Source organism: Carassius gibelio, chromosome B24, assembly GCF_023724105.1.
Source record: "Carassius gibelio isolate Cgi1373 ecotype wild population from Czech Republic chromosome B24, carGib1.2-hapl.c, whole genome shotgun sequence".
Taxonomy (NCBI): Eukaryota; Metazoa; Chordata; class Actinopteri; order Cypriniformes; family Cyprinidae; genus Carassius; species Carassius gibelio.
In genome coordinates, this window is record NC_068419.1 from 18,129,977 (window position 1) to 18,157,884 (window position 27,908).

The 27,908-nt window shown below is 35.8% G+C and overlaps 1 protein-coding gene across 4 annotated transcripts in view; it reads right to left on the bottom strand.

The window, feature by feature from the left end:
- Positions 1-27,908, bottom strand: part of LOC128013213 (partitioning defective 3 homolog) — a 421,775-nt gene that overhangs the window by 137,292 nt on the left and 256,575 nt on the right. For 2 of the 4 annotated variants that reach the window (XM_052596022.1, XM_052596019.1), the window contains 3 exons: positions 18,344-18,530; positions 9,088-9,236; positions 7,087-7,131 (listed from right to left, as the gene is read on the bottom strand). In XM_052596022.1, the coding sequence (XP_052451982.1) occupies positions 7,087-7,131; positions 9,088-9,236; positions 18,344-18,530 (381 nt within the window). The remainder of the gene's footprint in view (positions 1-7,086; positions 7,132-9,087; positions 9,237-18,343; positions 18,531-27,908) is intronic. The other 2 variants (XM_052596020.1, XM_052596023.1) reach the window with 1 other exon arrangement.

The following is a 27,908-nucleotide window of genomic DNA, read 5'->3' on the forward strand; positions in this document are numbered from 1 at the left end:
GTCTGGAATATTTTTTTTTTTCTTTTATTTTCTTCTGTTTTTTAAAAGAAGTCTCATTAATGCTGCATGAGATTGCAGTTTTAAAAAATGCTGTAAAATCACCAATATTGTGAAATACTATTAACTGAATTAACTGTTGTCTATAGTAATATATGTTAAAAAACATTTCTTTGCTCAAAGCTGTATTTTCAGCATCATTCCTCCAGAAATCATGAGAATATGATTTTTTTTTTTTTTTGCTGATTCATATTTTTGTGGAAAAAAGACAATATTGTTTTGCTGATTAAAAAGTACAAAGAATATAATGTATTTACAAAGTGTTCAAATAAAATTAAATAAAATTCAAAATAAATCAGTCAATCTTACTGACACCAAAGTTTTGAACTGTAATTTTAAAAATACACTTTCATGGCTGGTGTAATATTTACTAAAATATTAAATATTGACAATGAAATATTTATGGCCAGTAAACATTTTTAATTCATGTTCAGCTGGCTCATGCATTACAAAGCTAATTCTGGATCACATGTACGTGTGAATGTGTGATGTGTGTGTGTGTGTGTGTGTGTGTGTGTGTGTGTGTGTGTGTAACCGTGCGAGCCATATGAAACAGACTCTAAAACAGTTGCCAAATACTAAAAATGATCTAAGCCACCTGCATGATTGGATAAAATAGTCTGTGTACCTCTAACAATAAACCTTGATAAATGCCAGCATGCACGACTGCTTTACACACATAAAATCTCTCAGATGAACTCTAGATGATGCATTAATATGAGTCCAGCTGTGTGCGTCTCATTGAAATGGGTCGACGCATGCACGCTTGAACACAATTAGCATGCAAATGATATATAAACAAACGTCAACCGACAGCAGCTCTAGTTCTTGAGTTGTTTTTGTCTGCTGGTGTAGCATAAACGCGTTGTTTCTCGCTCGAAGTCCTTCACGTCAGATATTGATGGAAAATGTCTCATCTATGATGCTGAAAACACAGCCCTCAAACTCGAGCGTTTAACAGGCCTTCCGCTTGGACAGCTGTAATTATTTTTCCAATGACTGCTGTTCTGTGTTTAGATTTGGCTAGTGAGGCGAGACTCGGACGCTCGCTGCTCATTCTGTCAGTGAACGCCTGTTTAAGAGCCTCAAGAACAGCGACCCCGAAACGAGGGTCAACACTGAGGATTGGTTCCAAAATATGGGTCAATGAAATTTAAGAGTGTATATGAAATATAAAAGAAATGCTTCTAAAAATGTCATTGTGTATAGTCATGACATAAAAAATATGCCATGTGGGTGTACAGATTTTTTATATAATATAACATAATATAATATAATTTATATTTTAATATACAAGGTTTGTGTAACTGATGTGTGTGTACTTTACAATATACATTTTACCTAAACTAAACTTGTCATGTCACAAAAAAAGGTCATTTTAAAGGATTACTGAACTTTTGCACAACTAATTTTTTGCATGCTGGTCATTCATCCTAACTCAGGCCTGACAAAATATAAAAAATATATAATTGAATTATATAATTGAGTATATATGTTATTTGATTTATTTAAATTTTTATTTCCTTTTTTTATTTATTTATTTTTTTTACTTGAAACGTATTTCTACACACGTGGATTTCACATATGGTGGCACTCTGTGTAAACATATCTGTCTTTCAATCTCCTTCCTTCTCGTTCCTCCTCTCAGATGATGCGTTGAGCTGGACCCAATGGTTTGGTCCTTCTCCTAAAAACATCTTCCCTCCATCTACAGCACGCTGAGATTCCTGACTGCTTTCTGACGCTAAATGAAGCGTTTCTGCCGGCCGCGGAGCTCACAGTCCATCCTCAGCAGGAGAGACGTGAAGCAAAACAGCCATTAGCCTAGCAAAATAAACCTCCAACATCGTAAGAAAACAATTAGAAATCTATTACCTTCCTCTGAAAGACGAATGCTTTAAACAGTGTTAAACATCAGTTAAAGGGACTGAACGCTTAGAAATGATTCCAGGTGTTTTGAGATGCATGATGTTATGAGGCTGGAAGTAAACCAAACCAGAGCGATGCTGATAGCATTTGTTCACAACTGTTAGCAGCTTCTGAAGCCAGGGATCCTTTATGATACTCCTGGTGCTTTAACCAAATAAACCAGCGCTGGAGAAGCTACTGATTAACCCAACCAGTGCCAAACCAGTGACTGACCTCATCCAGGACCAAAAACTGAACCACACTGAGCTGGCCAGAGACGCTCTTCTCCATATTCATGAAGTCTTTCATTTACAGGAACAGTGAGGTACCGCAAACACAGGTGCTTTGGCTGGTGAGAACAAGACGAATGACTTTTGAGGGACTTTAAGACTAAGCAAACTGAAACTGTGTCTGTCAGTGTGAGATGAGAAGTCCCTTCAAGATTGAAAATTCTGCCATAATTTCTCATTCCAAATCCATGTGACAGGTGATTTTGTTAAAATAATGACAATAAATAAGGTTGGGATTTGTTACGCTCCGGAATAAATAAATAAATAAATAAATAAATAAATAAATAAATAAATAACCAACAACAAAAAATAGGATATAAATTTGGGGTCTGTCAAGCTCTAAAGATAATTAAAGAAAAATCTTAATATAAAAATATTTTTTAGTAATATATGAAAATTAATAAGCGCAGGGTCTTCCCGCACCAATAATAATAATAATAATAATAATAAAATTGATTGAAAAATGATTTATTTATTAAAACAATGACTAGGCCTGTCAAGTTCCGAAAATGATAAGAAATAAATAAAAAACAATACAAGTACCATAAGAACACTTAAAATAACTTAATTTAAAATAAATAAAAAAAATACAAAAATAATGTTTGTAAAATTATAACCTAAATATGAAATGAACATAAAAATAACAGTGAAAATGAATGAGGACTGGTGCTATCAAGCTCAAAAAATAATGAAAATATCACCATAAATGTTTTAAAAGAATAATTAAAATAATGTAAATTGAAAATATCATTAGTAAAAGTATAATACAATTATCATATTATTATAAAATAGTTAATTAAAATAAATTAGAAAACAGGTATCAAACTCAGACTGACATCAAATGTATAAAAAAAGTATCATAAAAATTTAAATAACATAATATAAAAAATTATTTTAGTACAATTATAATAGAAGTATGAAGTGAAAATAAATCAGGACTGGCACTGCAAGCTCATGAAATTACAAAAAGCACCACAGAAAATATCTCAGTGGGTTTGCACGGTGTTTCTGATTTTGCTGAAGCAAGTCTAAGTTTAACATTAAAAACACACTAACATGTATTTTGTAATTCAAGTCAGTCAGTCAGTCATGTATTTCAGAGCAACCCTTCCTAATAAAGGCCTTAGACAGCAGTTCTCATGTCACCTGTAAACTAATGCAGATCACTTCAGCTCTCTTCTCTGATGAAGCACGCTGGATCTGCGTCTGTCTCTGTTTCTTATTAACAGAAATGAAAAAGGAAAGAATCCGATACGTCTGGCACGCATCTGAACTAATATCTTGCCTCATATGCTGGAGAAGCTCTTTAATCAGCAAGCTCCTCATAGCATGTGAAACACGAGGCTTTCAGATCTTTACACACAAACCTGCTTCAGCGAAGAGCAGGACTGATGCACGGCAAACATAAAACCCACACAGATGACATCTGCATCGCTCGCAGTCCGGGAATAATCCAACCACACGCCACGGAGTCTCTTCTGAGCGAAACACGGCAAGGAACGGAAAAGCTCATAATTGCATTTTGTTCCTTTTTCCCTTTTTTTTCACCAAGAAGGATTTTGATGTGCAACCCTCACTGGAACAAAACCCTGGGATTCTTATCACGTCACATACACTAGTTTTATACTCAAGATCTCACTGCACTTTTTTCCCCAACTATTTTTCATCTAGGTGTATTATTATTATTATAATGTCCTCATGAGTGACCCTTGAGGAAACACAAGTCAGCATTTACGTATGAAAGCGCCATTCATCGCATGTCATTTATTTAGCAATCTGTCATTTCATGCATCATCTTAAAAGGGTCCTGTCCTGGATCATTAGTGGACCAGAGGAAGTCCAGGTTGTCCCTCGCTCCTCTGCATCTGTCCTAATTAACCTCTACAGCCGTGAGCCAATCAGTCAAGACACTTTCATCTGTCTCATTGATGATATCAGTGAATCTGCTGAGTCACCTCCACAGAGTCTGACATCACTCTCTGCCACTCTGAAGGTCGTAGGCAAAGACGCCTTCAGTTTGGTGACTTAAGCACAAGGGTTTGAGGTTTATTAGGTGATGAGAAGCTGGAGCTGAAGCTGGAGCTGTGGGAATTAAAGTAGTTTCCAGTACTGCAGACAAACATCATCTGCTCCATCACAGACTTACTTCACCTTCACCTTCTACTGGTGTTTCATAACAGTTGTGTTCGCTGAAACTCAGGTACACACTACATTAGTGAGTTCCTTCTGACACACATTGAACATGGCTTTAGTATTATTACTTTTATTTAAATACATTATAAAAATTATTCATTTTATATTATGATTATTTAATATAAATGTATTCAATTAATGTTTTTATTTTGAATAATCATTTTAAATTTGATATTTACACAGTATCTTCTTTTTTCTTTATTAATAAGACAATTCATCTTATTTATTTATTTATTTATTTATTTATTTATTTATTTATATTGATCAACTGATTGATTGATTATAGTTTCCAAGAAAACATTTCTTATTTTAACTTGGTTTATCTTGATCTACTAAAATAACCTAAACTAAAACGGAAATAAATATTAATATAAATAATAACAACAACAACAACAACAACAATAATAATAATAATAATAAACTATTAAATTATTACAAGTGTTTTAAACAAAATGAAAACTGAAAAAATCTAAACATAAAAACCTAAGGTTACACTTTGTTTTAAGGCCGTCCTTACACGTTACATGTACTTACTATTATAAACAAAATAAACAACAATTTATGAATAATTACATGCAAGTAATGCCAAGCCAAACCCTAATCACAAAGTAAGTACATGTACAGTTAATCAATATTACTCAGCACTGAACAAGGACACCTTAACATGAAGTGAAACCAAAATTAATTCAAAATAACGGTAACACTTTACAAAAAGATTGTTTTATCTTAACTAGAAACGCTTCTTAATTTCAACATGTACTAATGCATTACTAAAATCATTAGTTGTATCTGATAATATTTAATGGAGCTAACATGAATGAAGTAACAGTTGTGTTTTTATTAACTAACATTAACAAACATTAATAAGAACTGTTACATTTAATTTATAACTGTAAAGTAATATTAATAATAGTAATAGTAATGATAATAACTATAATAGCATCCCAATGTTACTAAAATAACACAGAAACAGACACACTATAATTTTATTATTTATTATTATATTATTTAATAATTAGTTAGGACTGACAGACAGCTAAAAAGACTGAAATTGTCTCAATGGACGATGCTTAAGCACACTTTTACTAGAAAAGCGAGTAGTGAACTGTAAAAGGTGAAATCAAGTAGATAACGTAAGAAGTACTTGAGTATTTCCAGCCACATGATTAATATGCAACTCATATTTTAACTTGCATAAATTTAACATGCAACTCCTAAATCTATTCAATTCCTGCTTTTTCAAGGATACCTCATATAATGGAAATAAAATTGGTTGTGAACAGCACTTCATGTTGAAAAGCTGAGTCTTTTTGACAGAATGAATTTTGGACATGTCATGACTCTGAACCTCCGGTCTCCACACATCTCCCAGCATGCCTCTGTGCTCCCTGTGCTGTAACTGGAACTCTCTGCTCCAGACGCCTGACATTGATGGATTAATTGCAGTAAGCCAAAGCGGCCCGTCTGACATTGAAGGAAACTGAATTTCAGCGATCTCTCCGTGCATACAGACATCCACACCTCTGTTTCTTTCCCCATTCCAGCAGCCCTCGGCATAATTAATGTTTTCTTCCATCCTAGTCCCTCAAGAACATGCAGCGCGCTTCGCTTTCCAAAAAAAGTTGTTGCCAAAACGTCTATTTAACATCATGGCACTTCATTTCAATGGGAAAAAAAAAGAAAGCAACACCCTCTCTGATTTGAAGGCAATTACTTCAAATGACTTCCTTAACGAGCACAACGCACAGTCGTTTAGTTAGATTGATTTCTAACAGTTAACAGCAGATAGGAGAGTCATGAAGTCAAAGGGGGACGTTTGGAAGGGTTTTTCCAAGCACAGATTAAACTTGTTGCTGGACTCATTTCCATCATCACCGGTGGTCCTTCGCTGTTCATTTATCATTCGTAGAATACAGCGGCTCTGATTCAAAACCTAGCGAGTCGCCTTGCTGTCTACTGCCTGCATAGAGAGCATCTAAATGATGATGGAATCTCATCTCCAAAATCACTTCTGATTCAAATAGAGATGAAACTTAAAAATGAGGACAATACAAGCAATCAAAACCAGCAAAAGAGCAATGAAATGTAAGCGCGGTGTCAAGTCTCGGTTAGCCTAATGCTGTACATGTAGCTACGTTTTTTATACACATATATACGGTCGTGGCCAAAAATATCGGCACCCTTGGTAAATATGATCAAAGAAGGCTGTGAAAATTCATCTGCATTGTTGATCCTTTTGATTTCTTATTTAAAAAATTCACAAAAATGTATCCTTTCATTGGATAATAAGAATTTAAAATGGGGGGGAAATATCATTATGAAATAAATGTTTTTTTTTTTTCTCAAATAGTCTTTGGACACAGCAAATTGACAACAGTCAATTTTATATTGAGATTAATAAATATATATATATATAAAATATGTTTTCCCACTATACTCCCAGTGCAATATGGCAGCAATATAAATCAGCTGCTGATGCTTTTTCAGGATTTGCTTTAACAGTGCTCCAGAGATTTATCTGAAAAAGTGTTTAAGATCTTTTCGAACACCATCAGAAGTCCACCCAAACATCAGCATGCCCAGACACTCAGAGATGCGGCGCGTGTATGAGGTTAGTGTCCCTGACCGGTTGCCTTACCTTCGGTCCTCTCTGTGCGGGGAGTGAGGTTAAACTCGCCGGCTACTGTTAGGGAGGCATAAACATTGTGATTGGTTAATTCAAGACGTTCCACCATTCCCAGACCCATGCAACTCATTCCATTACAGATGTTACTTGACATTTTTCCAAAGGCCAAACCAAGAGGCATGCAAATCACTCTGTGAAAGTGAGGCAAGATGTGAGACAGAGACAGACGGTCAAAGAGGGAAAACCCATGAGATGGTGAGAGAAGGACAGAGCTGAATGCATTATCATGCCATAACATTCAAAAGCATTAGGCAGATATATGTGTTAGGTGGATCCATCTACCAGGTGTAACCTACTGTATTCCTCTTTGTACCTCTCGGACTTATCACACATAGGGTGGTTTTTTTTTCTTGGTTTTGTTTTTCTGTAATTTCCCCTATGTTGGCTCTCAATTCTGTCTTTAGAATGTTACTGGAGATTGTGTTCTTTTAAAAGCCTGACAGGAGCAAAAATATATACTCAACCTGATGGCAGAAATGGCATTTGAAGAAAATGGCGCATCAGAGCATAGCACAGGAGATTTGCGGAATCGAAATGTGCTTCTAATGAGTAGAGACGAGAGGGCTTGAAGTGCTGCTCGTTTTAAAAATGGCCAGAAATGATGGCCACATCTGTTCTCTCTAAATGCATTCCATTTATTTATTAAAAAAAAAATAATAAAAAAAAAAAAACGGGAAGAAATAAGCACATTTCTCAGGCTTTACATTTTGGGGTCTGTAAGATATTATATTGATTTTTCAAAGAAGTATTTAATAAAAAATACACTAAAACAGTAGTATAATGGTATATTTTAAAATCATTGTTTTCTGTGTGAATATATATTAAACTGTAATTATTTTTGTGATGTGCAGCTGTATTTTCAGCATCATTCCACAGTCTTCAATGTCACATGATCTTCAGAAATCATGAATATATGATGATTTACTGCTCTTTCATCAATGTTTTTTTTTAAGTGTATATATTTGCACAACAGGTTTGTGGAAACCATTATTTATTTATTTATGATGAATAGAAAGCTGGAAAACAGCATCTATTTAAAAATGAAATATTCTAGCATCACCGTATATATAAATTTCACATAGTATTTTTGATTATTCATTATTCTAAGTTTTAAAATTTGAACAGAGTAAACGTTTCTAAAGTAGTTCATCACATTAAGTATAGACATCATCCCAAAAGAGTCAGACAACTTTTTTCTCAATTCTGAGTAGAATGTTTTTTAAATACTAACTACCTTCAGTTTGTGCCATTTTAACCCTTTAAGTATTCAAAACCCCCTGTATATCTGTGGTTAGTGTGTACAGTAGTTTATGCGTGTAACATCTGAACACCAGAACAGATGTGTGTGATAACTCAGTTAAAGCTTGACGAGGCACTGAAATGGGTCTTATCTGATGCATAAAGACATTTCCTTCTCTCTTTTTCTATGTTTTTAAGTGCTATATCACCTTCCACTCATTTCACGTTTGCTAGTGAAGTGTAAAGAGCGAGTTGTGTCTCGAGTGTCTAGTCTGGTCTTGACTGAGCGGGGCTTGGTCCGGTCTCAGGAGGCGCTGGGCTTGATGTTGGCTGAGGATAAAGAGGATGAAAGCGTTGTTTTATCTCCTCCGATTAGCCGCGCGACCATGCGGCAGAAGCTGTGCGTCTCCTGAGACAGACCTGCTTCACTCTCAACAACCCTGACCTGTCCTTGAGTCCCTCAAACCCACCTCAGAGGTGAGCTGAAGACCCGCTCTCAGAGATGTGTCATAAATATGTTAATTAGGAGAGAAAGGGATTAGTTTTTGCCGTCATTTTTAATGTTCGGTGAAGTCGTTACTGTGTCTGATACTGGTAGCTTTAACGTCAAGCATTACGCTTGCATTCGCACCCCGGCTGCTGGATTGCAAAGGAACAGGAAGCAGCAAGGCAGGACACAGGAAGTGGTTTGTGGAGTGTTGTGCGTGAGGTTACCTAGGTCCATACTCTTAGTCTTGCGACTCTTGACGATCTCCAGTTGAGCAGCATCGCTGTACTGTTTGGTCCGCTTTTCTGACATGCTCTGCCGGCCGAAGCCTTCCCTCTGAAACAGGCCATCCATATCTGCGTCTGGACTGAGTGTGCTGACAGACAGGAGAAATAAGAGCTGGCTTTTTATTATCTATTATACAGTTAGATTGAACTTACTGAAATATTATATTAAATGATCAACATTAAATGAATCAAGCAATGTACATGCATACAAACATACACACATAAAAATCAATCAATCCTGTCATAATGAAGAATATTTTATTTTATTTTTTACTGTGCTCTACTTTAGTCTTGGGTGTGTAGATCAATCAGCAACATCATATACTAGTAAGGGATTCGCACTCGCTTAATCTCCTTCAGATTTAATCACTTTCAATTTACTTTATATTTGCAGCAGAGCAAACAACGATCAGATGTTTCTTCAGTGAATACATTAATAAAATATATTAGCATGTAACATATATGAATGATAACAATAATAATAATATTTCTATTATTTATTAAACAAAATTAAATTGATACTCCTTGAATATTGCTATATCGCAAAAGACTGATATTTAACCGATAAATCGATAGATCAATAAATCAACCAATCCTGTCATTGATGTTTTTATTTTAATGAAAAATATTGTCATTAAAACCTGCATGATGATGATGATGGTGATAAACAACAACAAAAACAACAATAATAATAATAATAATAATAATAATTATTATTATTATTATTATTATTATTATTATTATATTAAAATACAATTCGATTGATACTTCTAAAATATTATTATAACAATAAAAATAAAATAAAATAAAATAAAATAAAATAAATAAATAGCTTGCCATTGATTTTTTTTATGTTGACTGAAAACTGAATATACTACTACTAATAATAACTTTTTGTTTTGTTCACTTTTATTTTGTTGAAAAATGTTGGCAACCTGCTGAAGAACAATGATATACTTTTTATGATATAATTGATTGCCATTATTGCCACATGTCACTTCACTTTCACTTAATTATTGATATAATACATGATTAATCAAGAAACAGAAACAAATCTAAATGGAAATAGATTTGAAGACAGATTGGCAGTCCACATCAGACTCAGTTTAAAGCACACAGTTCCTCCAGCCTCGCCGTGACTGTGTCCTAACTATAAACAAGTCCTCAGATTAGACCTCCATCACTCCGTACAGTCACAGCAGCTCCCAAACCCACCGCCAGACACATCCCCTCAGAGCAACAAGAGGACACACACATGAATGATGCATTATTCATCCCTACTTCATAACAAACACACACTCTGTGTCCCTGAGAGAAAATAAGGACATAATGCATCTCAGACATGAGATCTGGATACTGAGAGCAAGTGTTTCCAAACCGAATATAAACAGAAACAGAGTAAAAAAGCAGCAAGGACAGCAGAGACAGACTGGATAAAATGTAGGCCAAATGTAGTGATGCAGAGACTGACAACAGGACTGAATAAATGTTACACTAATGACCAGAGAAACACACTCACACTTTACTGACTTACTGAAAGACTCCTGAAAATCTGCCTGAAATTTATTTTGATCATTGGGTTTGAGCAACCTTCCTTTTTCGACGTAAATAAAACAGACACAAGTTAAATACTGACTGGTTCTGTCATGACTGCTTCAAGTTTACTGGTCTTCAAACTTTCTTCAAAAAAGTTGTTTTCTAAAATGGTTGGCATGATGGCTAAGGCAGAAGTATTGTGAACAGAGATATCGGTTATTAAAAATAAATAATAATATCACATTTATGTTATTATTATTTAAATAAATAAATAATGCCTCCTGTGGCCTGATTGATTGGTTGATTGATAAGAGCAAAAACACACTTTAAAGCACCCAAACAAAGTTGAGAATAAAGAGACTGGATATCAGCGCAGTAACTGCTCTGGCCTCGGCACTAAAGACTGTTGTGATGTAGATGTATAGGATGTGTTGTATTAGCGAGGGCAGACGGGTGTGTGTTGTTGGTATTGATCGTGGTGTTATGATGCTTGAGTAGATCCATGGCGTCTAGCAGATATCGACTGGAGACAGAGAGCTCACCCTATACTGAAGTTAAGGTCAATTCCTTCCAAACTCTCTTGTAATTATTTTGGTTCTCTCTCTTCTAGCATATTAAACACTCATTGACTGACTCACACATGCTGGACTAAAGGCCTGATATACTTTAAGTGAAACTGAAGAATGAACTGGTGTGAAGGGGTTTCAAACAGAGCTGACCAAAACTGAGTTCATTTGGAGTTTGAAGCATTTTCTGGATAAGTTTGCATCAGCTAGTAAACTCCCATTGGTCTGCGGCGATAATGTAATAAGTAGATTGGCTCGGCCTTGTTTGATGTTGAAATCTGGTTCTTTTCTTCTGTTTAGTCCGTCAATGTCAGATGTCTGTGAGTGAAAACATGAACTAACTGACAAGCTGATATATAGGCGAAACTACAGTTGTAATTTTTAATTGAAAGCGATGCTGACACAGGTTTTCAAAGTTTAATACTGTAAAGCTGCTTGCTTTAAAGCAGTCTATTGTTTAAAGAGCTATAAATAAAAGTCATGTGACTTAATGAGTACCAAACTGCTAACATGGTGCAAACATCCACATTGGTATGATCAGATGCTTTCTTAACTGCTGTTTTCTCACCACTGTCATGTTTGTGTTTTTATCTTGTTAAAGAGAGGAAAGTGCACAGCACATAATTACATTTTCTTCTAAAAGTCAATCTAAGCAGTGTATATATAGTATATTGCTGCAAAGATATTTCTTTACTCTTTTATTTGTTTTATTTTATGATGTTTAATTTAATTAGTATTTGATTTTGTTTGGGTCATTTCAATGAAAGAGCTCAGCCAGAAATGTTATTTTTTGCTATTCTGTAGAACACAAAGTAATGTACTTACAACAAATGGGAAAAACTAAATCAAACGTTAAAAGAGATGGAAAAGTTATAAAATTATCATAATTGTAATCCATGCAACTTGCCTAATATTGCAAGTCTTCAGGGGCCAAATGATAACTTAGTGTGAGTTTGCTATCCATAATAATTTTAGTTTATTCTTCTATGACTTTATTTCATTTTATCTACCATTATGTTAAATAAGCTGACAGCACTTTCATTATAATAAAAGTCTGGATATTCTTAAAAAAAAGAAACTAAAAAAGACAGAAAGCACATAAAAGTACCATAATGGTAGATCAAATTAATTAAAATTAACTTTTTGCATTACAGTAATATGCATTTGGAGGAGAAGAGTGCTCAATCATCATGAAATTGCTTTAATTGTGTTAAGTTTTTCTTTATTGTCTTTCTGAAAGAAAGCAAGTCACTTTAGAACAACTTATGAACCTAAAGCCCAGTCTGATGGAGAAACTCCAGAGGGTGGAGTGTGAAGCTCATCTGGGAGGTGTTCAGCACACACACAATCAGCTCGAGGAAGCTGCAATATGTTGAACATGCAGCAACAACAGCGCACCACTGCGAGTCTTAATATTCATATCCAACAGGGATCCATTAGCATTTGGGGAGAGGGGAACATGTAATTAAAACAGTCAGTCAACACATGAGATATGACTTCATTCACCTTTACCCCAACACCTGCAGTTCTGTGCTTCTCATAAACACTGTAAGACTCACACTGCTGTGTGCAAACACAAACTACTAATGTATACAAGTGAAGTTCATGTTAAATCACAAAAAGCCTCTCTGTCAGCTGATGCAGACCTCTCCACTCCATCACACTCAATAAGACCATTAGAGACACGTCCAATTAACTCTGGCCAGATTGCATCTCTGCTAATAAGAGAACACACAACACCAAAACCACCCAAACTAAAGAACAGAGGTCTGAAATGAAAAGATTTGTCAGTTGTGAATTAAATTCACTCAGAATTAGGCAGCATTATTGAGATACTACTGTAGGTAGTGATATTGTTATTATAAATTAGTTTTATTAGAAATATTATATATTTTTTATTTTACTTTTAGTTGAAGTTACAGTGTATAGTCTACATACACTGTAAATATAAAATAAATGAATGCATGAGTAATAAATAAATAAATAATACGTTTTAAAAGATAATGCTATTTCAGTTGCTCTACTTAAATTCCATGTTCCTTAATTTAATGCAACTTGTTTTTTTCTTTGTTATTGTTTGCTAGATTTACTTAGTTTTTACTCTTTACTATGTATTTTTTTATTATTTCAGTATTAGTTTTAGTCATTAGTTATACGTTATAAACTAAATGAAAATGAGCTAAGTTTCTAAGTGTACCTTTTTAATATTACATTTAATTGTATGTTATTTGATATTTTAAATGCATTTGATTAATTTGTTTTAATTATTTACATGCATTTCATTTGACATAAGATTCAGTAAGTTATAGTTAAAGTGTTAAATCACAGGCTCAAGTCATGTAAAGAAAAGAAAATGTTGAGTTGCATTATATAATACAGAGATACACTGTTTTAAATGAATGTCTGAGACCATGAAATGAAGCAGATGAAATGAAATAAAATAACATGAATTCTGTACAGATCATTAAGAGGATGAGTGACATTCAGAGCTGATAAAGTGAAGCTGATAGAATATATATATATATATATATATATATATATATATATATATGTGTGTGTGTGTGTGTGTGTGTGTGTGTGTGTGTGTGTGTGTGTGTGTGTGTGTGTGTGTGTGTGTGTGTGTGTACTAGTTATCAGATTATATGTGCAAATGTGTATATAATGTGAAATCAAGTTTGGTCACACTTTATTTGATTGTGTCTGTTTTGATTGCACGGAATAATATTCATCAACAACATGCACTTACTGTAGGATTTGAGTTTGGTTTAGTGTTAGTGCCTGCAATTATACATCATGTCCTTTTACTACTATAGTAAACACATGTAACAATAACGCATTAAAGTGCTTTTCCCAGGTTATGTTCTTAGCAATACTCCACCAGAGTCACCCCCTGGTCAACTGATTGTAATGGATGGTGACTTCTCTCTCTGCCTGCGTTCATGAACACACCTCCAGCAAACCTTAGACTTGTTTTAATGATGGTTATTACACTGGCCACAATCGTGCATGTACACTGGAAGGGCTGCTTGTGATTCTGCTCTAACTGGGTCACTTTATTAATGTTTGTGGTCTGGCTCTGCTAAAGAGCCGTTTGTCTTGAGATGAGCCTGACTAGTGTGTTAATGAGAGATACGCTTCTGTGTGTGAACCCAGAAAACTGCTGCGAGACACCATCCTTCATGACAAAAGAGAGAAAGAAAGCTTATGAAAATATCAACAAACCGGTGTAAGTGTGTGTGGGGGGGGGGGGGGTTGACAGGGACTAAGGCTTCATAAAAAAATAAAAAATTAAATGAAACTTAAGAGTGTTCAAGAAAGCAAACTATATACATTTTAGGAGGCATCCCACAATGTAATGTTTATGACTTTTTTTGTTATTTGCAATGTGGCAAATGAACCATAAGCAATATTTGATCTGTGTGATGTTCCTGTGAGAGCGCCCTCCAGTGGATGAGCAACTGTCTCAACATCTGGATTCACACATGTGTACTGTATGAGCCGATTAATCAGTAAGCGATATACATGTGTGTCTTCTGCAAAATTAACTTAGTCATAAATCTGCATGAGAGAATAAAACAGAGAAAAGACAGTGGTTTGCTTATAAGGCCTCTTAGATATGAATAATTCAGACTAACCCGAGGCAGTGCTGTATCGCACACTTCTGCAGCTCTCTCTGTTTGTGTGTGTGTGTGTGTGTGTGACAGAGAGAGAGAGACTGGACCTGAAAGGTTTTGTGGGAATGAGTGCAGGGAAAGAGTTTCCTCATGGGATGGAGAGAGAGATTGGAAGTGGACAGAAATGAATTGCTCAAGTCACTTGCTTTAGGAGCCTCTTTTAGCCCAAGGAGCGTGAACTGGGCCTAAAACACACGCACACGCACACACACACACACACACACACACACACGCACGCACGCACGCATACACACACACACACACACACACATGTTTGTTTTTGTGTAAAGTGTGTTCATCCCATAGGTGTAATGGTTTTTATTCTGTACAAACTGTATATTCTATGGCCCTTCACCAACCCTACACCTAACCCTAACCCTCACAGGAAACTTTCTGCATTTTTACTTTCTCAAAAAAACTCATTCCGTATGATTTATAAGTGTTTTGAGAAATGGGGACATGGGTTACTACCTCATAAGTCACCCTCTCCTTGTAATACCTGTGTCATACCCATGTCATTATACACACACACACACACACACACACACACACACACGGCAATAAACTACTGTTCTGTACAGTTATGATAAAATAACTAAAATGAATATGAAAACTGAAAAAATATCTATAATAGTATATAAATAATAATCATAAAACCTGTTAGCATCAACCATTTCTAATCAAATTAAGTCAAATCAGTCATATTTGAAACTAGTTTGTCACTTTTTAATATTAAAAATGGTTTAATACAATGCATATCCTTAATGTAATTATTAATAAAAAAAACAGCTTCAAAAGCTGCCATACTAGCATATGAAAAATCTTAGTGTTTGCATATAAACAATCATTTTGTCTGTGCTATCTGACCATATTAACAACATGCATTATATATTTATAACTACAGGTAGATCCATGCACTCATGTTATTAAAAAGAAAAAGAAAAAAGAGAGAGATGTCCAGACTTTGTGCTGAGCTGCACAGAGCGGATGCATTATTAAACACACATACACAAGACAGGATCTCCAAACACTGCTGGTGCTCCTCAACCCCACAAACAGCACACCGCTGCGTGCACACAGAGCCAGATATCACACAACCTCAGCTGAGCTCAGAATCACTCAGTGCCAAACACTCTGCCCTCACTGGAAACATCCTAGGCGTCCAAATCTGCCTTTGTTTTTGTAGATTTGATGGACTGACGTCTTATTATTGAATTATAGAATTATTAAGATTATTGAAGATTAGTCGTAAATGAAGGCGCATCATGTGATTATTGCCTTCAATACACACTGTAGAGCAATTATCAATCATATTTTACACATACATACACATACAACCTCAAATCAGAAAAAGTTGGGACAGTATGGGAAACGCAAATAAAAAAAGAAAGTAGTGATTTCTAAATTTACTTTGACTTGTATTTCATTGCAGACAATATGAACACAAAATATTTCATGTTTTGTCTGGTCAACTTCATGTCGTTTGTAAATATGCATCCTTTACTGTCATTCAGACGTGCAACACATTTCAAAAAAAAGTTGGGACAGGAGCAATTTAGGGCTAGTAATGGGGTAAAATGGTTAAATAATGATGTGATTTGAAACAGGTGATGTCAACAGGTGATTGTAATTATGATTTGGTACAGAAGCAGCATACAAGAAAGGTCTAATCCTTTAGGAGCAAAGATGGGCCGAGGATCGCCAGTTTGCCAACAAATACGTGAGAAAATTATTGAAATGTTTAAAAACAATGTTCCGCAAAGAAAGATAGGAAGAGATTTGGATATTTCACATTCAACAGTGCATAACATTATTAAAAGATTCAAGGAATCTGGAGGAATTTCAGTGCGTAAAGGACAAGGGCGCAAGCCTAAGATGAATAACCGCGATCTCCGATCCCTCAGGCGTCACTGCATCAAGAATCCTCATTCATCTAGAAGCGATATCACCACAATACGTACCTCCATCCACAAATGCCAGTTAAACAGTTGTACTGTGTCAAAAGGAAGCCCTATGTTAACGGTGTCCAGAAGCGCCGTCGACTTCTCTGGGCTCGGAGGCATCTGGGATGGACCGGCACACAGTGGAAACATGTACTGTGGTCAACTGAATCAGTATTTCAGGTATTTTTTGGGAGGATTGGACGCCGTGTGCTCCGGACCAAAGAAGAAAAGGATCATCCAGACTGTTACCAGCAACAAGTCCAGAAGCCAGGGTCTGTCATGGTATGGGCTTGTGTCAGTGCCCTTGGCAAAGGTAACTTGCACTTCTGTGAAGGCACCATTAATGCTGAAAAGTACATAGAGATTTTGGAGCATAATATACTGCCTTCAAGAAGACATCTTTTCCGTGGACATCCATGCATATTTCAACAAGACAATGCATAACCACATTCTGCACACATTACAAAGTCCTGGCTGTGGAGGAAGAGGGTACGGGTACTTGACTGTCCTGCCTACAGTCCCCACCTTTCTCTCATAGAGAATGTGTGGCAACGAAGACCCCGTACTATTGCCCACCTTAAGACTTGTTTGCAGGAAGAATGGGACAAAATGACACCTGAAACACTTCTTCACTTGGTGTCTTCAGTCCCTAAATGTCTTTCAAGTGTTGTGAAAAGGAATGGCAACATTACAAAGTGGTAAATGCTTTACTGTCCCAACTTTTTTTTGAAATGTGTTGCAGGTCTGAATTACAGGAAAGGATGCATATTTACAAACCACATGAAGTTGACCAGACAAAACATGGAATATTTTTTGTTCATATTTTCTGCAATTAAATACAAGTCAAAGTAAATTTAGAAATCACTTGTTTTTTTTTGCATTTTCCATACTGTCCCAACTTTTTCTGATTTGGGGTTGTACAAAAAAAAGTGTGTTATTTTATTGTTTTATTATCAAGGTACTATTATAATTTTTATTAATTGTTTGTATTAGTTTTCATTTTTATACTTCTCATTTTAACGTAATTTTATTGTGTTATTATTATTAAAATATTATTATTATACATAAAATAATCTTTCCTTGGGCAACTTTTTGGCAGAAATAAGCAATGTGTTTTAATAATTAATTTCAGTTAATGTTTATTTAATATATAAGTATTTTTTTTAACTATAATAAACCTGCTTGTTTATTAAGTACACTGATACAAACTATATATATATATATTTTTTATAATTTATAAAAAAAAAATGTTTTATTTTATTTATTTTATTGTATTATTATTATTATTATTAATTGTATGTGTGTGTTTGTGTACAAATATATTATTATTTTATTATGTGTGTTTAATGGGAAACTTTTACTTCAAAAGTGTCCAAAATAAGGTCTCGACAGAGCAAGCTGCGCAAAGGGGTGCACCTTTAAAACTTAATTCAACCCATTAATGTCCTTATGATTCTGTGGTGAGTGATAACATTACCTTTCGTCCTGTATCTGGATGTCTTTGGGCCAAGATCCTGGCATTTCGGTCACAAATCCCATGTCATCGTGGGAGCTGGATGATGACTGGTCAGACAAGCGGGCAGGAAGAACAGGTGGCCTATCATCTTCAATGATGACGGTGTCGTCCTGGGGCATATTCACGGTGGGGGACAGCTGGTAGTGACCTGAGACAGAGAGAGCATGTGAAAAACCCACAACACGGACAAACTGGCTTTGAATGACTCAAATCCCTTGAAAAATGTTGGAAGTAAGGTGTACACTCAGATCACCAAACTGTCCCATAGAAACATCTATGTACTGCAAAAGCAACAATTACGTTTGTGTTTGAAATCAAAACACAGGCAGAAAAAGCCACTTACTGTAAGTCAACAATCCCTAAAAAATACCCGAAGCAGACGGAGCGTAAACGAAGAGGTTTGAGCAGAACAAAAAGCACATGTTCACAATTAAAATGAAGCATTTCCATCCAAACATGAACTTCTGGAGTTCCGCTGTGTTTCGCTCCAAGTGTATTTATTTCAACTATAAGTCATTTTGCAACTTTAGTAGCTTAAGAGCAATCAAATGTAATTGCTCCTTGACGAAAAAATAACCCTGGCGTCCTTCCAGCAAAAATAATACTGAGGTTGAGTTTCAGCGAGGCCCAGAAAACAAAATACTTGAGCAGAAATAAATGAGTGTTTATGTGTTTCGAGTCGTTACGCCGAGCGTTCAGTGTCTGAAACTTGCAGCTTTAGCATGTGATAACAATTAATGAACACTTCAAGATCGGTTGTGTTAAACACAAGTCACTTAGGGATTTTATCTAAAATAATAATACAAATAATAATAATAAATAAATAAATAAATAAAAAGGATAATTCAGGAGAGGTCAGAGTAAAAAGTTAAAAATAAATAAATAAATAAATAAATACAATTTTAATAATTAGGTAAAAATAAAATATAAATAAAATAAGTAAGGTCAGTTTAATAAAACAAAATACATTTAAATGAAATAAAACTAAAATAAAATTAAATCTCAAATGAAACCTTACTAAAATAAAACAATAAAATAAAATTGTTATGTACCATCATGCATGTTTTTTTTTTATTAAAATAAACTAAAATGTAAAAAATAATAATAAAAATATAAAATATAAACAAACTAAAATTGTACCATCATGCATATTTTTTAAAATAAAATAAAATAAAATAAAACAGTTTACCTTGTTTTGCTTCATCACTCACGCTCATCATGCAATTCTTATTTTTGACTGTCATTAGACATTAAAGCATAGTATATATTATGGGCAGATCACAAAATCAAAAAAGCATTGTGTCCTTGTGGAAGTCAACTTTAAATCACTCCATAAGGGCTGTTTCTGTTAATAAGTATATGTCATTTTGGATTAATCATCCCCAAAAGGACAAGTCTGTAATTAGTAGAGTCCATTAGAGAAGCTTTGTCATGTTAATTTAGTGCACTGGCATCAGAGCGTACATGGTAAAAGACCTCTTGAAATGTGTAAACGCACACACAGTCATGAACAGTAAATGAACAGCATGAATCTTCAGGAAGTGAACAGAATCACAGAGACTCAGCTTAACTTACACTAATCCGACATTAAACAATCTGCTGCGCTATCTTCCATTGCTAAATCATCAATATGTACACATGACAAAACATTTATGAATAACTTGAGGATGAGCAGCGTTTTCACATGAGACGAGACATTTAAAGCCTGTTTCCAGCTTGGAAGGGGTGAAATATGAAGACCGAGATCAAGAAACTATAAGGAGTTTCATTTGATTTCATCAACACGACTGACGAAACACTCTGGATCTCTTAAGGTCGCCTGCTGGACGTTTACAAGAGGCCTTGATGCTGCGTCCCGGAGGACAGGAGCCCCGCTGGAGATCCACGAGAGGTTCCAGCTCAGAGCAGTCACCCATAACACTGGAGGAGCAGTTACTGAGCGGTTGCATCAGCGTATCAAAGACAGTCAAAGTGGTGGGTCAGGAAACACGGGAACACAGATACTGTACCGGCGGACCAATGAATGCATGTGTGTGCGCAACTGTGAGAACTTGAATTTCACACTTGCTGAGGCGAGAAGACATTTCTACATGTGTGTACACCAATATATTCATAGAAACATATGCACAGTCACGCTCAATAGCAGAAACTGCAAAAAAAAAAAAAAAAAAAGAGGTCCAATCCCAACACATGACTGCAATAACAAATACATAAACCTGAGGAGAAATGTATTAGGTTTAGCTTTATTAGGTACACCTTGCTAGCACCGGGTTGGACCGCCTTTTGCCTTCAGAACTTCCTTAATTCTTTGTGGAATAGATTCAATAGATTCAACAAGGTGTTTGGTGTTTGGGGGGGTCCGAAAACCAGTCAGTATGTGGTGTGAGCAGCTTTTGCTTCACGCAGTGCATCACATCTCCTTCACATTCACAGGTTGTTGATTGTGGTCTGTGGGATGTTGGTCCACTCCTCTTCAATGGCTGTGTGAAGTTGCTGGATATTGGCAGGAACTGTATCATGCTGTCGTATATGCCGATCCAGAGCATCCCAAACATGCTCAATGAGTGACATGTTCGGTGAGTATGCTGGCCATGCAAGAATTGTTTTCAGCTTCCAGGAATTGTGTACAGATCCTTGCAACATGGGGCCGTGCATTATCACGCTGCAAAATGAGGTGATGGTCGTGGATGAATGACACAACAATGAAGAAACGGAACAAACTGAGACAGACTCAATCCAGAAGAACTGTGGGGAAAGTCTCCAAGACACTTCAAGAAACCTGCAAAGCTACAGTACTGTGGAAAGTTTTAGGCACTTGTGTAAAAGTGACGTAAATGATGATACCGTCAAATATAATGCCATAAATAGATTTTATTAATAAACTATACACTTTAAAAAAAACCACAGTATGCATAAAAAAAAGAAAAAAAAAAGCCTTTGTCCTCTGTGCACTTGTGCATTGTGTTTCATGTAGCATTGCAGGTTTCTTAAAGTGTCTTGGGGACATTGGCACAGTTCTTCTGGATTGAGTCTGTCTCAGTTCGTTCTGTTTCTTCATGTTACTCCAGACAGACTGATGATGATATTTACTACTGTATATATATATATATATATATATATATATATATATATATATATATATATATATATATATATATATATATATATATATATATATATATATATATATATATATATATATATATATATACATTTATATGTTAATTTTCTACAAACCCGATTCCGAAAAAAAAAATGATGGTCATAGAAGAGTCAAAGATTAATAAATGTAAGTTAAATGCAAAAATCCACTTTTTTTTCAAATTAATTACAAAACTATTAACAAATCTGACCCAATAGCATATTACATTTCTAGAAACTGCCAGTGGCCAAAATTAAATCTACATGAAAAAAGAAAAAAAGAAAAAAAAAACTGAATAAAGAAAGTATCCATACACTTAAAAGTGGCAGGCAGTCCATGCAAGGTAATTTTTTGCTCATGCAGAACATGGTTTTAATTGGCTTTACTGCTGAATACAGTCATGTTCTCGCATGAAATGTGGCCTTTCCTACAGATTTTTTGACACAAGTGCTGACCTCCTCATACAGGGAGAGTTACTCTTGGCTATGCTACATGGCATAAAGACACCTATAGAAATAGCAACTCTGACAGTGTGAAAAGGTGAAAGTCTTTAACATGGAAGATAAAAACGCTGCGACCACAATTCTTCTGCGGTCGACTAATGGGCCTACCGTTTTATTGAGATTATATCCTCCATCCACCCACTTACGCTCACGATTTCATGGTGAATCATAAAAATCAGCCTAAAAACGGACCTCTTAATTGCAGGACAAGAAAAATAGCGAAGGCGTACTTGGCTTATTATACATTAGTCTCTGAGATGAGAACAGGAAATCGGCAGGAGCGGAGTACAGAATTTCAATCACCTCATTTCTAATGATTTGTGGAGGCACAATGAGGTACCTGCTCAATAAGCAGTACCAAAAAAAACCTCTGCGGGATGTTCTTGAGAGAGCTTTGTTCTGGAGGGAAGGTGTTAGTGACTGACAAATCCTGCTGACATCTTCTCAGTATCTGTCTAGATCCATTATCCAGAGAGTGGATGAGAGTCGAGGCGCGATGTGAAGAGTTGGGTGGGTTAAAAGTAAAACTAATTGTTTCTGTCTTGATGTGACTTGACGTGGCTGTTTCTGGCTGATGTGGCTCCTACGGTGCAAAAATAACTTTTTTAACCACTTAAGCAACCTTAAGAAACACATTTCTCTAGAATCGTTTGTGATGATATGCATCTGACTATAAACTTCATATAACGCAACCTAAACAGGATGCATTTGGTCACAAACTGGATGATCGAAGCAAAAACAAAAGACTGTTGTTTAACCCAAAAGAGCTTTCCTTACCACACACATCATGCTTTTGTTTAATCATGAAGATTGCTAGCAACCCGAGGACATTTGATTCAGGTCATTTGAGGCTATCATGTGTGGTCTTTCCCAGACCGTTGGGTCTCATGGAGGCGCAGTTTGTGTTTGTAACTGTCTCTTCTGTTTAATCTGCACTGAATTCTGCTTGCAGGGCGCTGAAGGCATGGTGGTGGGCTACTGTTGTTTTCTGTCATGCTGCGATCAAACTACCCCTCACAGGGTCTCTCTTGCTATAACAAATAGACCCCCATGCTTGTTTGCTGGGCCCTGAATCAAGACATTGTGGGAATGGACTGATTGGCGTACAGACCAGCGTTGGCCCCCCAAATCAAGGTTTGAACAAATAAACTTGAATGAAATCAGTTCCTCGATTGTGCATCCAGAATGACAGAGGGCAACAGATTTTCAGGAAGCAGAGGGGAGCATACTTTGAAGAACTACTCATCAGGGGACCATCAAGGCTATCCTGCTCCTACTTGTATTTCTTGTAGATCAAGTGCAAATAAAACACAAGGTCAAAACTTTAAAATTAAGCAACTCTAAGCTGCAACATACAGTAGGCTCGTTTGGAATTTGTGCCTCTAAATACATTTTTGCAGAACTGAAAAAAAAAAAAAAACGTACCTATATATACGAATCGATGCAGTTTCCAGTTGAAATGAACACTAGAGAACTTTTACTCATTTTCGTGCAAAGTATGATTTGCACGTCCACAGTTTCGATCAGTAAAGCCTACTGTTCGCATAGGAATATTATGTTATAAATTAAAAACTTTGAAGAGATTTGAAAACTGATTCTTTTGAATGTGTCGTCACACATACAGCTTCATACTGTGTGCATGAGTTTTCTTATTCAGTAGGTTTTCTCAGTAGATATGGTGTTGCACTTGAGCTCCGGTATGAACCCGGTTAAACCACGGTACAACAAAACTGCACATATCCGCATAAGGAAGTTAAAATAGCACGGATGCATTAAGAAATTCATTTTCATTTCACTTTTGCATTTGTTAACACTATCGGGTAGGCTTAGGGTCGGGTTAAGTGTAGAGGATATTTCCATGACAGAGCATTACATTTTAGCAACACTGCTCGGATATTTGATTTATGAACCACTGCAATATGTTGAGAGAATGGTTTTCAAGATAGATGAGCTTCAAAAAGTGCAAAAAATACATCTTTATCCCACATTTTGAACACAAATTGAAAGGACATGCCACTGGATTTGTTAAAGCACATCTAAATAAGGTCATTTGAAATCTGGGCTTCACTGAAGAGGCGTGCAGGAACATAAAGGTTTCAGTTTCCTTCAGTCACTAAAAAAAAAAAAAAAAAAAAAAAACATAATTCAACTTGTATAATCTGGTAATCCAAAAAGAAATAGGCCAACATGTGGTATTAATCACAACCTCACATGTATTTAGGAACAAAGTCATCAACAATCAGTTCAACTTTTCCCAGAAGCGGGGGAGCGAGTGAAAGCCAAGTGTGTGTCATGAATGTCCATCCATAGTGACTTGCTGTGGTCAGGGGAAATCCAGAGGGTCATCATTGAAATGAGGGTCTTTGAAGCAGTATGTTTTTTTAGAATAAATCTTCCAAAAGTACAACGCACAACTGACATTGTATTGCATCATACGTGTTGGCAACATTAGCGCAGTCACATTTGATTTGAGTTAGTTTACTTGAGAATGGTCTTATACTGTAAACACAGGAAATCATGAAAGAAATAGCCTCGGCCATTAAAACAACAAATCACTCCATCTGCTCCCTGCCAAGATAATACTAGCTTAATAAAAAATAAATGCTTTGCTGGTATAAGCTGCTTTTAGGTGTTTTTAGTTTAGCTGGTCTCCCAGCCTGCCCATAACCCCTCTAAAATCAGCAAAAAAAGATCAATACAACCACTTTGAAAGACACCCGGAGGTTGCAGGTTCCAAACCCACAAGGCGTTCCATGAATTATCATTATTGTGACAATTCAGACACTTAACCTTGTGTTGGTTGACAACATTAGCCTTCCTGTACACTTGTTCAGTAGCATAGTGCTAGCAACGTCAAGGTCACAGGTTCAATTCCCAAGGAAAGCAGGGAGTGATAAAAATTGCTACCTTTAATGCAATGTATTGCCAGTCACTTTGGGAAAAATAAAAATGTGTCAAATGCATTAATGTCAACTGGCAAAGGTTTGAGTACACCCTTCTTCAACACCAACTAAATAATAAGTGCCCATAACCTCTTTAAGACCAGCGAAGCAGATCTACCTAACCACTTGGGATGTAACCAGAAGGTTGCAGGTTCCCCCCAAGATGAATTCTAATTCTATGATTTATCACTACTATGGCAATTCATGCACTTCAAATTTAAGACAATCAGTCTTAAACATAAATTGATTTGGTTGACAACATAAGTCTTTATGTAGCTCAACCAGAAGGACACACCACTAGCAGCATCAGGGTCATGGGTTTGTTTTCCCAGAAAAGCAAGAAGTGATCAAATGTGTACCTTGAATGCAATGTAAGTCACTTCAGACAAAAGCATCTGTCAAATGTATAAATGTCAACTGGCAAAGGTTTGAGTACACCCTTCATCAACCCAAACTACCTGACAAGTGCCAATGACCCCTCTTAAGCTAGCAAAAAAAAATACTCTTACCCAATTAGTCTAAACCATACATTGTTTTGGTTAATAACACTTAACACTGGGCAATGAGAAAAATCCCAGAAAAAATGCAATAACTTATAGAATGGGTTCCTTGAATACAATGTCAAGACAACATTATTACCTTAATACCTCTTTAAGCTAAAGACAATAAAAAGCTGTGAGGGAAAAGTGGACTCCCTAAGTAGCTTCCTCTGTCTTAATGAGACAACTAGGCTAGTTTGTCTTCCACAAATGTTTACAGTTCAGAGGCATTCACACAAACTTTCTCTAAAAAAGACCAAAACACAGATTTATTTATAACTGAAATCCAGATGGACAAAACATCCTTTGTTTGGAGGAATTGAAGTACAATATTAGCTCAAGAAGTATAACATATCACCTACAAGTGAACACACTATAATTTGTTAAATTAAATTATAATTCCACTTGTAATCATGGCAGTATTGCAAAACGAAAAAAAAATAAATAAATGAGCTTTTACAAAGTCATGAATTGAAAAGTTTTCCCTTTCAGAAATTATAGCAAAATAATAATAATAATAATAAACTTCCCCTTTCAAAAGCATTAAACACGGCAAACCATTAAATACTGCTAAAAGCTAAACTGCTCCAAAAATAGTGTTCTTGGCCAGACTACAATCTTGCATTTAGGCTCTGTCCCAACTCTAGTTCAGTTGATGTGGATCTGAGGTCTTGTGTTCCTGCTGCACGTGCCTGTGAAGCTCACGAGAATGGAGAGTGTCCCATTTGTCATTTTACATTTCAGAAGCACCCCATTACCAAGACTGTCATTACTATTATTAGAATTTTTTTATTTTTATTATTATTAATTAATTATTTGCATTTATATGTTGGCAAATTAAAATACCCAATCCAAGTACGCGTCGGAGGGATTAAATTTATTGTGTAATTTTTTTAATAATGTTATTGTTTTATAAATAATTGCAGTGAATTAATGTGCTAATTGACAGGCCTATTATGTACACATGCATTGTTTTGGTGTGTGTGTAATACTCCAGAGGTCCTGTCCCAGAGCAGTGTATGTCACAATAATATCACAGGAGGCCACAGCCACCAGAGCAGGTCTTCCACTTCTTGTCGTGCGAGTGATTCGGACCCTCTGTGGTCACTCTATAAGTCTGTAATATCCCATCAACCCTCCTCCTGTTAGCATAACAGCTCTCATTATCCTGTAGTCTTCATCAGGGGGTTAATACAGCGAGTGTTTTAATCTGACAGGAGCAGACAAACCACTTAAGGGAAGCCGAGGGAGGGTGAGGAGGCACTGTTAGCGTGATGCAATTCCCAGCATACCTCTGTCATTCCAGTTCTGGTACAGTGCCATTCACGAGAGAGCAGAGATCCATGGAGAAACACTCCGTGAGGAATACAAGGTCACAACATCGAGATTCACGCAGAGAAGTGATGAAAGTGAAATACTAAGAGCCCAACTACTCGTCTGATGTATCGATGTCTGTTTATAGATTATATGTCTGCCCTTCCTATAGACTGAGCTATAAATTGGCTTTGACAAAGAAATTTTATTTGGTTTGTCAAACACCATAAAAAAATTTGGTTTAATGTTATTTTCACCTTTTTAAACAATTTATATATATATATATATATATATATATATATATATATATATATATATATATATATATATTTTTTTTTTTTTTTTTTTTTTTTTATATATATCAATCTGAATTCGAAGAAAATGAAGATAGGTCTTTTAGTTTGAATATACTGCAGCAAACCGACTTGCTTTTTACCCAGTTTGCTGCAAAAACACAATAATAACTAAAACCCATTTTTGCATATATTATAAAATGCTTCTGTAAAAGAAAAAAACAAACAGAGAAAACGCCAGTTTAAAACATTAATGGCCTGTAAATGTTGTAAAATTGTCCAACCAATAACAAGTGAAGTGAATTATTACATTTACTTTGCACAGATGTTCCTCCACACTCTTCAGCTCCTAATGCTGACCACACATAACCTTCATAAAACCCTTCCATCCCTTTGTTCTGTCCATTCTTTCATTAACAGGTTCTTTGCAAAACAGCATGTCCGGACGTAAGTAACGGCTCCTCAATTTGCGTCACAGTGTGACTTTCCTCTACTGGCTGGACTTTTCAATTAGGACAAAGTTGTGCTCACAGCGAACATGAATGCTAATGCACCCAACGTCAAAGAAATTACAGCCATTTTTGAATTTTGCTTCAAATAACTACTCCTTGAAACAATCTATCCTTCAGAGTCTTAGCCAAAGGAACGTGGAAAAGAGAGATGGAGAAAGAAGAAAAAGCTCATTTGATTCAGCCCAAGACGTTATCTGCCACCTGCTGCATTATACCTTGACAAGTAGCCTGTGTCGTAGCGACTTGAGCGAGGTGGATTCACACTGCCAGTTAGATTGATG